This window comes from Rhamphochromis sp. 'chilingali', assembly GCF_963969265.1.
Source record: "Rhamphochromis sp. 'chilingali' genome assembly, chromosome: 14".
Lineage (NCBI taxonomy): Eukaryota > Metazoa > Chordata > Actinopteri > Cichliformes > Cichlidae > Rhamphochromis > Rhamphochromis sp. 'chilingali'.
Genome location: NC_137941.1, coordinates 11,356,828 through 11,374,160, shown reverse-complemented (window position 1 = coordinate 11,374,160; position 17,333 = coordinate 11,356,828). Strand labels below are relative to the sequence as shown.

Genomic DNA, 17,333 nt, shown 5'->3' with positions numbered 1-17,333 from the left:
ATGTGGCATTTTCAAAGGGTCTCAAACCTTTTGAAATGTGGGCTACTTCTCAAAAGCAACCAAAGCAGAACTGCTTTGCACTGTGCTGGTGGGGGAAAATAAAAGAGGTAAAAGACAATTCTATTAAAGACTGTGTTTGTCTATACTTGTGACTTGTGTGAAGATGAGATCACATTTTGAAAAAAATAAGCTGGTTACAGAAGAGTTAATACTTTTGGTAATTACAAAAACCGAAATGCATGGCTTTAAAAAAAAAAAAGGAAAAAAGAAAGTTGTGCTCACTACTGATCTCACTCGAAACTAATGGGAATGAGACCCGCTGACACACATTTAATAGCTGGGGTGCAGTCAGACCAGCAGCAGCAGCTGGTGTGATTCATTGTAACCATAGTTTAAGGCTGTTCATAGTTGCCATAGTAACACTCCTAGAAAGAGGCAGCATTACTAGAAGTTTCGAGCCAGTTTGCCCCTTAATCTTTGTTTTCCTCAGCAGAGGACGTTTATTTCTTTCTTTGAATACACACAAAAATTTATCCTACCACAAAAATAATGATTTTACACCATCGTGCCATATTAGTTATGTTTGAGTGCACCCAAAGCTTTTTCTCCCCATAATTCTGTCAACATAAAACAAAATTACTGGAAAAAAAACAAATTTGTTGCAAATTTGAGGCCCAGAAGATACTTAATAGGACTCTGGCTCGGCCTAGGTGGTCTGCATCTCCTCCTCGTCAGATTGGTAGTGTCGGTACTCCGGCTTCAGTTCCCAGGTGCTTTTGTGAACGCCTTTGCTGTTGTATGTGCCGATTTCCCTCATGATTTCTTTCAGGTAGGTCTGTGCCAGACACAAGACGCAGCTTGAAACATGGTGCATTTAAACAGATGTGTTGCATGATTTTGTGGACAATTTGTAACTAACTGAGCACAAAGAGCAAACATTTGCACCTTGTTACTTTAACCCACACAAAGACAAAAGTATGCCTTCATTTTTCAGTTCACACCCACTTTCTCCTGTGCTTGTTCTAAACCAGTTGCTAAACCGGTACTGGCCTCATATTTATCTTTAAGTACCAGTTATTAGTATATGACACTACTGGGAGCTGGTGATTGACTCCCTGCCTTTGTCTGCTGCCTGATCCACAATACTCCAAATCCACGTGCCTCTTCCTGCATGTTGTGGTTCCACAGGAGGGCCGTCCCACATACAGGGGTGTGGAGCTCACAAATGGCTCAGAGAAGAGCCACAACTCCTTCGCACCCAAAGAAGTCAGCTCAGGTGATTTAGACACGTGTCTATGGCCCCTCCCAGGTGAGCTGTTGAACTGTGAGGAAACCCAGCGCATATGAGAGAGAGCGTGTCTCTCGATCTCCTCATGATGGACTCGAGCCACTATGGTGGTGACCACTGTTTAGAAAATTTCCCCTGAGATCCACAGGGGAAATATTGTGGGGTCTAATAAATCACTGATCTGTTTCCACAATCACTCTATGCTATAAGAATATGAGATTTCTGGCTTCTGGTGTCCTTTTTTTCCCCTCAGTTATGGATCAAGTATATTCCCAGAGTACTAAAAAGAGCTCCACTGGTAGAAGTAGTTAGTCTAAGGTTAGGTATAATCCATTTTTTGGTTCAGGGGCGTTCACGCAGGAAGCAAACAGCAGAAACTAGAAACCACAAAAAGTCAATGGCATCAGCAACTTCAACTGACAACAGAACAGAAATAGCTGCAGTTTGTGGGTCCCGAGTTAAACTTTTCTGAACTTCGAGGTAAGCGACTGAAGTGTCTTCAGGAAAACTGCCACTGATTGACATGTGACAGGGTGGCAAATACGGTAGTAGGTTACCTAGGCAACTGGATAACCCTAATAATCATCCACCAGCTACAAAGACAAGTGCAGTGAGCAAATATTCCCCTTTAGGCACAACAACAACCCTGGTTTAGCTGTCAGAGGGTTAGAGTGGACCTGATATGCTTTTCCTTATTTCTTTTTTCAAAAGCACCTGTAGCATACTGTTGCAATTGTAACAAACTTATTTAAGGATCATATCAAAAAAGTACATACACGGACTCATTATTTGAAACAAGTGGCCAAAAAGCTGTTTCTTCTTACTTTAAATCATGCGCTAACATTGACTTTTGGTTTAATCAGCAGGCATGCTACCAAAGAGTAGCAGGGGCTACTCTTTGGTAGATCAGACAATCCTCTGCAATGACCAGCAGGTGTCTCTGTTGAGCTTGTAAAGATGCGGCCGCCAACTGATGAATAACCGTAATGTGCTTCAAGACTTTTCATAATGGGCATTTCGGTTACTTTAGTTCAGTTAATTTGAGTGCTAGCCAAGTGCTTTAGGAGAGAAATGATGGTGTGGAGTGTATTGGGGCGTTTGACTCCTACTCAGCCACTGGTTATGCAATCAGATGCAATCAGAGGGAGAGGAGGACCTAAAGGTCTCATCAGCACCTACACATTTCTGTTCACTGCGAGCTGGAATGAATCCACTGCACTGTATCGATTCATGCCATGTGTGCGTGTGCACACGTTGGCCCAAATTTCAGCCACAACAGATAGTGTGAACAGGCATGAACGTCACACCGTGGGCGATTTGTTCAAATTTAACAAAGCAAGGTGGATAGTGGGCAGGTGTATTGGTTTTTTTTATGCTTTTTACAGTGATGCTGTTGCATGTGTGCATGTTTGAGTGTGTGTACATGTTACCTGTTTCACATGGGTTTGTGTGCGTGCACGCTGCTCACCACAGGTTGTTTGGTGATGTCCACCAGCGCCTTAATGTTGTAATACTGGTGCTTCTCGAAGGCCGAGAAGAGCATGTCCAACACGAGCTGACGTTCAGCTCTCACCATCTTCCCTTCAGTCTTCTTTTTCTTCTCATACTCCATCTTAGACCCAAACTCAGTATTAAAACTGATGACAGTAACATTAATGACAGTTAAAATGCTATATAATATAGCCAGACTAAAGACAACTAAACTCATTTCAGTTGGATTTAAACACCAAAAATTGTGCACTGACTGTTTTCTCCTGATTTGAATCAGCAACTGATGGCACACTTGTTGCATTCCCCCCTTGGCTTGTTCAGTTTTCACATAGAATTCAAACTGAACCAAAATGCATTACTGAACGCCAAAGTCTAGGACCTAAACCTGGAAGCGCTTCGTTGTTATCTTGGAACAGGTTCTGAGGTCATATCCCCACAAATTAACCCCACCAAAGGGGAAAATGAGCCAGAGGCAATTAACCTGGAAGACCACAGAAAATACAGATCACAGATGGGTCTAGCGGCTGTATCTGAAAAATGCAAAAGTGGACCTTAAACTTGCATTCTTTCAAACTGCGACTTTTTTAGCTGCAAAAATAAGTATGAGGAAATGACCTGACTGGTCACTTGACCTGAAGAAATAATCTTAAAACCTTAAACAAGGTTTTATTAAGTCTTTGTTGCTCATTAAATTTTCCTTAATATAGAATGATTTTCTTCCAGTAAAATCTTCTAATTTAACCAATAAAGCGGAGTATGCTTTGTTGAAATGCTGTGATCCAAGTTTCACCCATCAAGGTTAAATGGTTATGATCAAAACACTCAAATGGACATCACAAGCCAATGGATGTCCATCTTTTATGTACAGTCTATGAAATTGCTGTAGACCAAAGACGCCAAGTCAATATATAAACCTGTTAGTTTAAAATATTAATAAAATTGTGACCTACAGAAGGTAAAATACCTTTCATACCATAATTATTCCCTTCAAGAGGTTACATTACAAAAACTACATATATATGTGGGTTTTGATTCGCAAAGTGTGGGCTGCAACCTCCTGGTGGGCCATAAAGGTACTGCAGGTGGGAAACGAGAAGTCTTGTTTATTTAAAAAAAAAATTTAACTGAACTATTTAACCTTTTTTAGCACATCGTAGCGGTTAAGACAGTCACCTAACACGTGAAAGAGCCACAACTGGATACAAACAGCTCCTGTAAAATTTCCAAAACTTATAATAGATAAAAATATAATTTAAAAGAATTCCCCTTAATCCTGTAAAAGAATGCGATAAGATGCACTTTTATAAAATGCATTTTTAGCTGGTTTTTTTTTAGTAATTTAGTTAAAAATTTCCATGAAATATTTATATTTTAAGATGGAACTGAACAAATGCAACAAAGCTGAGGAATTAAAAAACAAACAAAAAAAGTTCCCTCCATTTCTAATCTATTTTTAATCCTGAACTCATCTTATATCTCATCTTTAGCTGGGAAAGAACTTAATACTGAAAAGTAAAGGTGCTGATGGAGAATCAAGTTCAGCAAGCGAACCATTAGAAGATCAAAATGCATTAAAGAAAACACAAAGAAAAGTATTATCTGCTTGTGTGATGAAGAGATTGATGAAGTGATGAAGGCTGGGTCATTAATACATTTCAAACTGTGCCGTCTGAAGTTTGATGTGATTCATTCTGGTTGAGAGAGACTTTTAAGTTACTTTATGAAAGACGACCTTGCAGGTGGCAACATTACGTCAGCACAACAGCTTTTTTTTTTTACCCTACAATGCCAAGTGTATCCTATTAGATCCATGAGTTTTTAAGACTTCTACATCAACAGTGGTATTTTTTCCTTGCCCAGCTACTGTGAGCAGCAAACAGTAATACAAATTAAAACTCACATATAAATGTTGATATTCAATTTCTTTTTTTTTTGTCAAACAGGTGATACAATGAGTCAAACTAGTTACAGACACATGCATACAAGGACTGCTGATATTACTTCTCACATTGAAATCATGGTTGGCCACAGGCTTGAAAATGGTGGTGACGGCTCTCTCCAGCTGCTGTGACAAACGCTGAGGCTTGATGGACTCTTTAATCTGCAATCTGACACACACACACACACACACACACACACACACACACACACACACACACACACACACACACACACACACACACACACACTGAGAGAGAGAAAGTTTCCTCTATCATCTGTGCTCTAACGTCTAATGTGATCTCAGCTGACAGATTGGCCTGTTGGCACAAAACACAACTGTCATAACCTTGGGCTTGAGCTAAGCAAACAAGTAATGGCAGCTGCTTTGCTTGAAGATATCCTGCTTTCTATTTATTTATTTTTTTGACTTTCATTAATCTTGACTCACATTTTTTTTTTATTAAAGTTCGACCATCAAATCAAACAGCAAAGCACTCTGCCTCCCTGATGTCCTGCCATAATCACTGTGATAACTGATATTGGCCACAAGCACTCCTGCTTCAGTGCTGCCATTAGTGAAGCCGATTGTCCTCCCCATTTATAAATAAACCCAATAATGATCAAATTGGATCTAATGCATACATTTATTCGATTGAATATGTTCACTAATGTACCGGAAAAGGTGGCAAAGAGCTTCATATAATCATTTGAAAATGTAGCGAAACTATTCTTGAATTGTGTCCACACACACAGACGCCACCATGACAACATAATGTCCTTCATTATCCTGTAGCCTGAAATGATGGAGGGCCATTTGTCAGCTGCTGTCCAACTGGGAGATTAAAAAACTGGATCCAAAAGTGAAGAATTTTCTTCTCAAGTTTGTGTCGAAGTACAAATCAGACAGATCTAAGTTCGCTCCGTGCTCTGTGTTAGATAAATACTGCCGTCCTGTAATGTTTAAGGAGGATCTCAGCTTTGTTACGAACACACACCGGCCATGTTAGGGACAGAGGACGTAAGACTGCTTTTTTGCACTTCAGCTTTCAAGGTGCTTTTTGTTAGTTCTAATGTGCCTCGCTGATTTGATGGTCGACAGAGGAAGCGTCTCACACACTGCTGTGTTTTGTGTTGGATTGTAGCAGTGCATCTGCCACAGTGATGCTGTTGCTATAGCAATGCCATCCTCCAACTCTGGCTGGAATAGCATAATCCAATGAAGAGGAGACAGAAACCAGTTTGGAAATAAAAAAATTTAACCCCCCCCCCCCCCCCCCCCCAAAAAAAAAAAACAGCCTGAGTGGACTCAAGTGTTTAGTGTACACAAATTAACAGTTGCAGTCGTGATCCTGTCAGCACGCTGCCAACTTGTCTACTCACGCTGGAATTGATTCACAACACTTGAATAGATTTCGTGCTTTTCAGGGGTGAAAGAAGCAAATTCAACAGCACGCTTCCAAAACAACAAATAAAACCCTTACTGCTTTGTGTGTTTGATGTACATTTGTGTTTGATGCTCTCCAAATGTCATACTTTGTTACCAGTGCACCTCTAAAATATCTTTTTCTTCCCAGAACTTCATTTTTAGATGTTTTCTGGCAAAGTCTAATTTGGACTTCTTGAGTGTAACCAGCTTGTTGTGCCTTGCTGCAAACTCTCTGTATTTCCATGCATGAAGGCATCTCTTGGTTGTAGAATGTGACAATGATACATCTACCTCCTCGATAGAGTTCCTAACTCTCTTTTCCGTCTGTATATTATTCTAATCAACTGCAATAAGAACCACTGTAACGTTTAAGTTTTGGGGATTACATCATCTCAAGCAAGATGAATTTAACAGCTTTCAAACTGCAGCATTTGGAAGAGAAATTTCAGCGTTCACTCACTTCTTCAGCTTCATGTAGCTGTCAGTGACGACTGGTCTGCATTCGGCTCGGTGCACCACCATCCCCTCCAGACTGATTTCATCTACAACAAAGACAGTGACTCAACTGCTTAATCATGATTCAGACACACAGATTCTGTAAGTGGAGGGAAGTCTTTGTTATCCACATTTTATTGATGTGTAACTCAAACAACACACACACACACACACACACACACACACACACACACACACACACACACACACACACACACACACACACACTTTTATTGAACTGCAGGTATCTTTAGTGCACATTTGGAAGAATCAGTTTACAAGTAACTACCAGAAACTGTTTTTAACCTCTTGAGAACTTGGGTGAATGCACACATTCCTACCTTCAGCCTATTTGAAGTGGACTTGCAATGCATTTCCTTATTTTCTATCTTATATATCTAAACTGTTGCATTTTAGATACTTTAAAAAATGGGCAAGTTTCACTTAATGAGGTATTCATGAATAATCTCTGTTAGAAGTTCAGACTTCAGACTGCTGTAGATGCTTGCTTTCTAACTTAATTTTTATTTGCTTTTTATACTGAGGTTTTCTGACATCATGAGTACATTGCTCGTGAGATGTCCACCATATGGGACAGGATACAGCCACCAGTTGCTAGGGAAACATGTATTCCCCGACTGGTCGGTAGTGGTTCCTTAATGTTGGTTGATATCAGCTGATATCAGATGTTGCTGCAGAAGAAACTTCCTGGTGATTGCTTTGGTTGCTAGCAGATTGTGTGTTTGCAGACTGCTAACAAACTACTAGCTGAGGAGTAGCAAACCTTGAAAAAGCACGATGGAAAGCAGAAATGGAGACGGCTCACCTTTGAAGTAAATGTTGTGTCTCGGAGTTGAAAACAACATGTTCAAAAACTTTGAATGCAAACAGTCTAGCCACAGGCGGTTGCTAGGCCTCATTCCATCGCGACCATGTACGTTCAAAATAGCTGACAAGTTAACATCATGTCACGGTCTCCTGTCTGCAAAACCTCAAATCTTGGGCTTGTTTGATGTTACCTGGCAGGGTTTTCCTCACTCGGTCACAGAACAAGACCACAGCCCACGTTCTTCATCTGATTCAAAAATCTTTTCCCATTAATGTTGCACTGAGTGTTTATGCATGTGTTTGTCCACTCTGCATTTAATCATTAGTTATTATTAACCTCACTCCTAAATAGTCACATCATGTAGCCTTGTAGATGATTGTTAAAGCTGGATCTTGTACAGAGTAAAGCTAAGGGACGAGACTGTGCCATATGTAAAAGGCTACATTGAACTCTCTCAACGTGACTGACAGCAGACAGCAGAAGATGAAGTCTTGAGTGGGGGATAAATGGAAAGGGCAGATGAAGATGATGATGATGAGGGAGACTGCGACAGTGAAATTGAACGCGATAATTAAAGGCCGTTACACGGATGTGACAGTCTATGATGACAGCAGATCACACCTTTTTGCTCCACACCACGTCCTTTTCTACTCTGAAGATTCACAATTATTCACACTGAGTGTTTACCTGCATTTTCAAGCAACAAAAACAACCAGCCTGCACGCCCACTCTCACTACCCCCGTGCATAAAAGCTTTTTGAGGATTCCTCATTGAAGGTCATTTAATGTGGGGGCTGTGGTGCCCCCTGGTTTTCAGAAACTAAAGCTCACTGTGTTTCTAAAAACGTCAGTGTGCATTCGTCGGTGGTACCATTGAGACTCGAGTAGGGCCCAACCTGGACCGATTAGGAGCTTTTCCAACATAAGAGCCAAACCCATGGCTTTAACAAGGAGACACAAAACACAATTTTTAAAAAAAGATACTTGTTGTGGTCATTTTGCATCTCTTTATACTCGTTTCAGCACCTCTCACAGGGAGAGTACAGGAAACAGTTGGAGAGGGCAGTTAAAACGTTTAGATATACTTGCTGTAATCTGTTCAAAATTCAATCATCAGCATTAAAGTTAGTCAGACTCTTTTTTTTTGGGAGCGCATTACGTTAATTTCTCCCAAAATACACTTTCTGAGATTTGTGATACACCTCTGAATGTCTTCTATCGCCACAAAGCACCTGAACCCAGCTGCACATCAGTTTAGACACAGACCGCAATTTACCAACACTTTCCAATCCAATCTGTCACAGCAGGAGACAATACGCAACGAGCACAAGTGCTTCAAAAGCCAGGTGTGCGCTGCTGCTGCTAGAAGGAGCCTCAAACATGCTCGTAGCCGTAATTGCTGTCAGTGGAGCGCTACAAATAGCTGAGTGCACTGAATAAACTACGTAGCTCGTTTATCAAGTGTAGCTGTCTCTTTTAAACAAGTGCACCAAACTGCATAATTACTGGATTCGCTCATAAGACTGGAAACGGACAAGCTGCTGTATCTTTATGCGTACGTTTAGATGCAAGGGACTTTTATTTGATCACATCCAGAGAGTTTCACTTTCACACATTTCAACTAGCATAAAGCATCAAGTGAACATACTTATAGTCCAGCCAGAACTCGCAGCTTGACATTTCCTGCCGTTTGTCATTCACCCTGCACAAAGGTTTTTCTTTTGTTAGATTTATTTTCAAGCTGTTCTTTCATTAGGTGCTTTAGCCAATTATCCAACTGCCCAACCCACAACCTTGTTGCTGAACCGTTTGATGCCTCTTCTGCTCCTCTCCAATCATTATCGGGAGCAGTTTTCTGTTTTCTTTTTTTCTGAACGTTCAGGAAATGCCGGAGTCCAGTTGGTGAGCGTTGGCGTCAGATTGGCAGCGGCTCTCGCTATTGTGCATTGTTGGCATCGTTTGTAGCCGGACGCGCAAAAAGGTCCAAAAAGCCACTACATTTTACACTCATCATTTAACAAAACCAGCAGAAAGACGAAGATGCTCTAAGGGTAAACAGAAAGAGCGAGTCTACAGGGAGCTGCAGAGGCCAGCAAATAGTTGGCGAGGCATTCATAATGAATAGCCTGATAGGCCTGAGTGACCTGTGCAGTGGCGAGACAAGCTGTCAAACTTATTTTAACAGGCTCTTCTTATTTTTGAGGTGGTAAATCCTGTAAATCCTTGATGGCTACACACCAACCCTCTCATATCCATCTGCACCCTGTACATTTTTCCTTTTTGTTTCAGTCCCTCCTACTTGAAACGGGGGCATAATGCAAAGAAACGGTCCCCGGCATAGACGTCTTTCCCTCTTGGACGTCATCCAAAGAAACGTCAGTTTCTGATGACGGAGGTGCAGCAGGATCTCCTGTCAGTCGGCTTCTTTTGTTCCCTCATCTGCGTTAGCCCAGATGCAGCATCCTGTCCAGATTATTACAAGGGTGCATATCATAGCTTGCGAGGCAGTTATTGTTTTACCGATCTTCTCCCAAATGACTAAATAACGTAAAAAATATGTCTCTGCATGTTGGCCCATAAAAGCACATGCATATGCTCTACTAACCCATAATGAAAGCACAATTACATTTTAATCTAGGCTGCCTGAAAATTTTAGGATTTTATATACTGAATAAAAAAAAAAACCCCACATACACTAACAAATATATACACTGTACTGTCCATATCCATTAGTTTTAACAGGATATTAAATAAGAAACTCTAGAAGTTCATTTATTGCTGATATAAACTGTAGCGCTGTGGCAAAGTAACAGCTATTGAATCATTTAATATGAAGCTCAACCCTTCTGAGGGAAACCTCAGTGCTAAGTTTTAATTATGAAAGTGCAAGAAACAATGAAACAAGGCAAATATAATTGTGGTTCAGATAGGATTGTACAAAAAAAGTGAAAACTATCTATTGGAGCCACTATCTCTGCTGTTTTTGATGATCCCTGATGTCGTCGCTGCCCTTCCTGTTCTGGCTCACTTTTCAATCAGCGTTTGATCTACACACAATGTCATCCATGTTGATACTGATCTGTTGGGTCTTTGGAGGCCTGCACGCAAGCGCACCTACTTAGGTTTCATACCCTTCTGTGTGGGCTCTGCGTAGGCAAATAGACATGAGTGCAGAACCGTATAACAGGCGTGAGACTGCATGCCTCCACCTCTCACTGTGCATGAACGCAACTGAAGATAGTGAGCTTCATTCATAGTTTGTATACATGTGCGCATTTGTGCATAAACAATGCTTATGATCATTCCAACAGCATATCTGGAATGACATTAATACCATTTAATATCAAAATTAATTAATTTATTATCTTGTAGCAGCCTTGAGGGGTCCTTGAGGGGTGAGGGGTGACTAGTGCAAAGACTCATGGGACTGTTCATGTTGATGTTAATCTGTTAATTTAAGATGCTATGACAGTTATTGCATTTATGTTTTGTTGGTCCTTCATTGTTACTGTTACGTTATCATCTGAACTCCAGTGTTTTCTTGTCTGCTTGTCTGAAGGTGACGTTGAGTGCGGCTGCCAATTTGCCACCGTGACTTAGACTGTTGAGGCAATTAATGACCTCTGGTCACTGTTCATGTTTGCAGGGTTGTGTGTTAATGCTAATAAGACGACAAAGAGTGGTGCACAGAACACAAGAGCCGCAAACACACAGCAGCAAGTGTTTCTTGTGGTTTGTGTTCAGATATTTTTATTCTGTTAGGCTTTTCTTTTCTCCACATCAAGTTATTATTATTGTATTGAGTTATTTATTTTACCTGAGCCATAAGTCCATGACAATGTTGGACAGGCGTCTCTCAAAGAACAACGTAATCGCTTCCTTTGTGATCCAGGAAACCTGCTTCCTTCTAAAGAGAAATGGACACGTGGCAGAAAGCAAAACATGGACTGAAACCTGATGTCCCAGAGGTGTTCTTTTGGATTTAGGTCAGGTGAGCATGGGGGCCAGTCAGAGGTATCAATTCCTTCTCTATGAACTGCCTGGATACTCTCGCCATATAAGGCCGGACGTCGTTGTGCACCGGGAGAAAACCCAGGGTATGACAGTGCATCCAAGGATTTCGACCAATAGCAGTCAGGGTGCCACTGCCTAGCCTGTAAAGGTCTGTGCATCCCTCCATGGACATCCCTCCCCAAATCACTCTTGACCTGCTACCAAACCGGTCATGCTGAATGATGTTACAGGCAAGGTAATGTTCTCCTGAGAGCTCCTACTCGCTCTTGAGACTGTGCTGGGAGAGGTATTGTCTCATGCTACCAGTACTGACACTGACCCAAGCCAAATGCAAAACCAGAGTGGAAAAACTAATCAGTCTGTGGCCTCAACCTTTAGAAGTGTTTTGGGGGTTGTCTCATTGTTGCCAATTTAATTACCAGCAAATCAGCTGAAACTGATTAACAACCTCCTCTGTTACGTAACTGACCAGATCAATATTCAAGAAGTTTAAATTACTTGATGCTACACTCTGATTAAAAAGCAGTCCTTTAATTATTTACATTTTGTTTAGTCGTGTCGTTTCCATTTTAGAAAACAGGGAAAACAGGTGGAAACAGTGAATTTGTTGGGGACTATTATAAGCAGTGGATAAATTTGCACTTTGTAGATCACAGAGGCTGAACATGTCACTCAGTGCTGCGGCTCGCTTGTGTTTAAAAAGAAAGAAAAAAAACAAAAACCTTTTTTATATTCAACAATGGAGCCCTTGTCTGCAAGATAAGTGACTGCATGTATGCATGCATGTATGTATATATGTTTACGTATTCAGTGATGACCAAAGCTGAACAAAAAGCAGATGCAACGCCACAGTCACCATAGTAACCATCACACCACCACCTGACATTATGTGTCACACAACATTTCATCAACTGCCCGCCAAGAGTCCGTTTTTTAAATCTTGAGGGGACAAACACTAAGGTGTCAGAGATTTCTCACTAATGTTCATCTTTTTTTCCCCCACTAATGGATGCAATTATGTGCAATTATTGGCCAGTGAGTGCCAGAGCAACACGCCTAAAAACACACCCACACATGAGAAACGTGTGCACACAAGCACCGCGCCGCTGAGCATCCTTCGCCTTCATCCCCGTTATGAAGTAGTTGCGGTCAAACAGATTCAAGGACAAGCGGATTGTTTTCCTCCTGCCATTCAAGTCTTCCAGTTTCCTCTTTCCGAGGCCCGAAAGGACACTGATTGTAGCAGAGAAGCGCCTTTGTAAACATGAACAGCATGAACAGCAGAGAGAGAGCGAGAGGACCAGCATGGGATGATGACTGACCACATCAAATGTAGCTTCAGGCGTCTGTGTGGGAGGAACACTTGAGACGAGCTGCAGACTCCTGCACAACGGCTTTACTATAAAACTCAAGCACTACATGAATATTGTGGTCCACACCTTCAACAGACGATCGATATTTTAATTCTCCCACGCACATATCATTCACAGGGCCTCATTACTCTTCAGTGATACAGAAATGTCATGGCTGTTACTCAACCATATCAATGAAATCATGAATATAACATAACACAACCACACCGACGTGAACAGATTCTCTCTTTGTCATGCTTTTTATTTTCCTTTTCCATATTAGGATTCCTGAGGAATAAAACACATGTGAATGAAGCAAATCTCCAGGTGAGGATGCTTGAATAACGCAGCTGAAATTGTGATCGTTTTTGTCGGATGACTTGTTTTGTTTTTTTAAATCAACATTGTCTAACACAGAAGATGGCTAAAGAATCCCCAAGGGTAAAATCGTGTGATGTTTTCAGAATCAGGCTGTGCATGCCTCTGTATGCTAGCAAAAACTAATCAACCAGCCCTCTCCTCTCTGATTCATCCTGAGCGTGTGCTGACTGGCTGTGGCAGTCCTGTTATCAGGTTTGGATTTATAATTTAAGCTTACCAACACTGGTTTAGAACAGAAGCCTGAATCAGACAGCCCAATGTGAGGTGGGTTTTTAGTCTTCTTCCGCTTTAGTTTGATTTTGCACATGACTCCCATCTCCCTTATTTGTATTTGATCTTTGTGAGCAATTGGACATCAGCAGCATTGCATGATCCTCCATCCATCCATCTTCTTCCGCTTATCCGGGCCCAGGTCGTGGGGGTAGCAGAGAAGCCCAGACCTCCCTCTCCTCAGCCACTTCACCCAGCTTGTCCGGGAAAACACCAAGGCGTTCCCAGGCCAGCTGAGAGATTTAATCTCTTCAGCATGCCCCGGGCCCTCCTCCCGGTGGGACATGCCAGGAACACCTCGCCCAGGAGGCATCCTTGTCAGATGCCCGAACCACCTCAACTGGCTCCTTTTGATATGGAGCAGCAGTGGCTCTACTCTGAGTCCCTCCCAGATGTCTGAACTTGTCACCCTATCTCTTAAGGGGTCTCCAGCCACCCTTCGGAGGAAGCTCATTTCCATGGCTTGTATCCACTATCCTGTTCTTTCGGTCACTACTAGTGACCATAGGTGAGGGCAGGGATGTAGATCGACCGGTAAATCGAGAGCTTCGCTTTTACGCTCATCTCTCTCTTCATCACAATGGACCGGTGCAGCGTCCGCATCACTGCAGCCACAGCACCAATTCGTCTGTCGATCTCCGGCTCCCTTCTCCAGTCACTCGTGAACAAGACCCCAAGATACTTAAACTCCTCCACTTGGGGCAGGAACTCGTCCCCGACCCAGAGTGGATCACCCTTTTCTGGCTGAGAACCATGGCTGCGAACCGTTCCAGTGCGAGCTGGAGGCCACTACCCGATGACGCCAACAGAACCACATCATCCGTGAAAAGCAGAGATGAGATTCTGAGACCACCTGCGTGATCCTGTACATTAGATTCATTTAACCCACAGACACAACCATGACATAGACTTATTGTAGCTCAGGTGGCAGAACGGAAAGGTACATGCATGACTCTATGAGATTAGATGGTACTGCACAGGAGAAAACTGCAACACCAAAGACAACTACAGCTATCAACTGCTCTGAGAGCTAAAACTAACGTAAACCCAGAAAGATTACAGTTGGCAACAGGGGTATAATGGCTGCGAGGAGGAAATACGAGTCCATACGACAGGAAGGACAAAAGTTACTGATGTGGTTACACAGTGGTAAAAATTAAAAAGCACCACCCAACATGCAAAAACCCAGTGAAAAAGATATTTTTCAGTTTTATTAATGACATTACTGTTCAGCTTCTGTAATGTTACTTTAGTTACTGTTAAACTAAAGTGTTCAGCAGTTATTTTATAATTTTACACCAGATAAAACCAGAGTGCTTACATTCGACAAACGCTGTGTCACTGCTACTGCACTATAATGCTTGGTCTTGGGAGCTTGTGGCAGTAGATTCACACTTTGAGGCAGTGTGTCATCACTGACAACAGCTGATTGGAAAAGAAGGGTGGAAAATGGCCTTTATTTAATTTTGCTGCTGCCTGCGAACTGCAGTCACAGATAAAATGATTTTCAGTATAATTTATATATCGCAAATGTAATAATCATAAAATAATTTTGAGGCTTTATCGCCCACCCTACTATAGATGGTGATTCCACCAGTGACTTTTTCCACATCATCACTAGAGGGTGGTTCATTTTAAAGCATTACACTGTTGGTTAAAATAAGAATTTGGTGGTGTTTTTGGGGGGATAAGGACAATCTCGGACTGATCCCAAGAAGTTGATTCTGTTCGTCTGGGCGTAGCGTTTTCAGTGGGAGAAACATCTCAGCTTTTATGGATTTCCTTAGCTGGATATTTAAGATTACATCAAGACACTTTCTCAGACTGAGTTGAGTAAACTGTACTTTTGTAACTTTCTGCTGTGTTTTACAGTGTTCAAAGAGTTGAAAGTGAGACTTTAAATCAACTGGCTTCAGATAAAGTCCAGGAAACTAAAAAAACTTTTCTTTTTAAGTGCCTCCTGCCTCTTTATGTAATCCCAGACTGACTCACTGATGTTGCCATCGGGGCTCTGTGGGGGGTCATACCACATGCTGCTGGACTCCTCCTTACTCTTTCTATATATTCAAGGTCGCAGTCTCACTCTGCAAAGTGCACTCAAGACCAGTAAAGCGCTTTTCCGGTTCAGCGTCTCTTACAGGTGAAGAAAACAGTGGCAGAGACAGAAATGTCCAGATGCACTTCACTCTTTTTCAGGTTTTAGCTGGAATCACTCGTCTCCCACATTGTTGCGTAACACTCGCACTTCCTCTCTGCCTGCCCATCATGTCATACTATAAATTACAGAGGCCTGAATTTAACAAAGATAACTTAACGCCGACTTACAACACCATCCTGAATACAGACGGCACAGTCCGATCCCCAAAAGGAAAAGGTATGCGCACAGCCGCTGACAGTGATGTCATCCAAAGACATATTGTGTTGGGTGCCGAGTTCCTGCAGCTTAAAAAGGCCAAATACATCGTAAGTTGCATAATTATTACAATAAAAATAGAAAGCGCTTCAGGTGTTTCCACATCAGAGCTGACGTCCGCTGAGCACATCTGCATCACAGCCCGGTCATGTCTTCAATCAGGCTGGCTTTTAAAAGCAGCACTTTTTCTGTTAATGATTTTTTTTTTCTTTTATAACAGCTTTACCAAATTCAAGGACCCTTTCTTCCATTTTTATTTTGCATTTTTATCTCTTTGTTTGAAGACAAACACTCGAACTGGAAATTTATATCAGACAATGTGTTCCCCCCCCCAAAGAAAATCCCTCCCTCTGCTTTTAGCCCACTGCTTCACGCACCCTTGTTCTTTTATTTCATACAGATCTATTCAAAATACATTTTCTCTTCTCACAGATGAAGCTCTGCCAGATAACAGATTGGGAACAAAGACCATCAGCGCACACGCTGACTCTAATTGCAGCACATTTCAATATATTCAGCGGTCTTCAGGGTTTGCTTTTTCCAAGGCGCCCAATCGTTATTAATCAAACAGACTTCTTCAATATGTCCTCACGTTTGAAAGTGCAACCAAGACAAAAGAAAGCTGACAAAAGAAGCTCCAGCGAGGCAATTGTTCAAGGGTAATATTTTTATGACCACCAATCATTTTATCACAGAACAGCAGAGCTAACAATTACTGTACACAGTGGTGGTGCCCACAGTGATTTAGGCGAGCAGACAAAAATGCAAAGTGCCAAGAACATTGGCATATTTTCCCTCTTAATAAAAAGCCCACCCATTTACTGCAGTTCAATCTATTCATAATATTAGCACCACTTAATACAAAAGAAGCCAGGAGATTAAGTAAATTAGCTGATTAAAGAGCGGCATGATAATTTAAAATTTATTGAGATCTGAGCAAAGCTTTTAAGAATACGAGGCCATGTCTGATTCAACAACTAAAGCATTAAACAGCTGAATAATTACTAATAAATGACGGAAAAAAGAAAATAAATAGGCCACGGAGAAGTCAAGACCTGTATCAGCTATAATCCAGATGTGTAAATACATTTAATGCCATTACATTTAGCTAATTCTGTAAGAGCAGAGAAGCGAAAAGTGTCCGAGTGAAGACGGCAGAGGAAGAGAGACACAAGCGCGAGGAGGTCACTCGTCCACCCCCTCATGCTCATCTCTTACCTCCATCTGCTCCGAGGCCCTTTCCTCAAAGCTGTGACCTTCCTAATGTTAAAACAACAAACAGCTTTCCGCCCACTAGACCTTCATCCACCAACACCGTCTCTCCATCTGTTCTCATCTGTTTCACTAACATGCAGAAAGCCTGCATATAGAATCAGAGCAATAAATACGTCAAAGAAATTCATCAGGCACGGATGCTTTCTCTTCTCGCCTAA

General features: G+C 41.7%; 1 protein-coding gene across 1 annotated transcript in view; it reads right to left on the bottom strand.

Annotated features, from left to right (window-relative positions):
* Window positions 1-571: 571 nt before the first annotated feature.
* Window positions 572-17,333, bottom strand: part of LOC308410082 (general transcription factor IIF subunit 2-like) — a 64,741-nt gene continuing 47,979 nt past the window's right edge. Inside the window, exons 5-8 of the mRNA XM_080903162.1 lie at window positions 6,607-6,688; window positions 4,788-4,887; window positions 2,757-2,900; window positions 572-835 (exon numbers count right to left, since the gene is read on the bottom strand). Of these exons, the coding sequence (XP_080759288.1) occupies window positions 707-835; window positions 2,757-2,900; window positions 4,788-4,887; window positions 6,607-6,688 (455 nt within the window). The 3' untranslated portion in view covers window positions 572-706. The remainder of the gene's footprint in view (window positions 836-2,756; window positions 2,901-4,787; window positions 4,888-6,606; window positions 6,689-17,333) is intronic.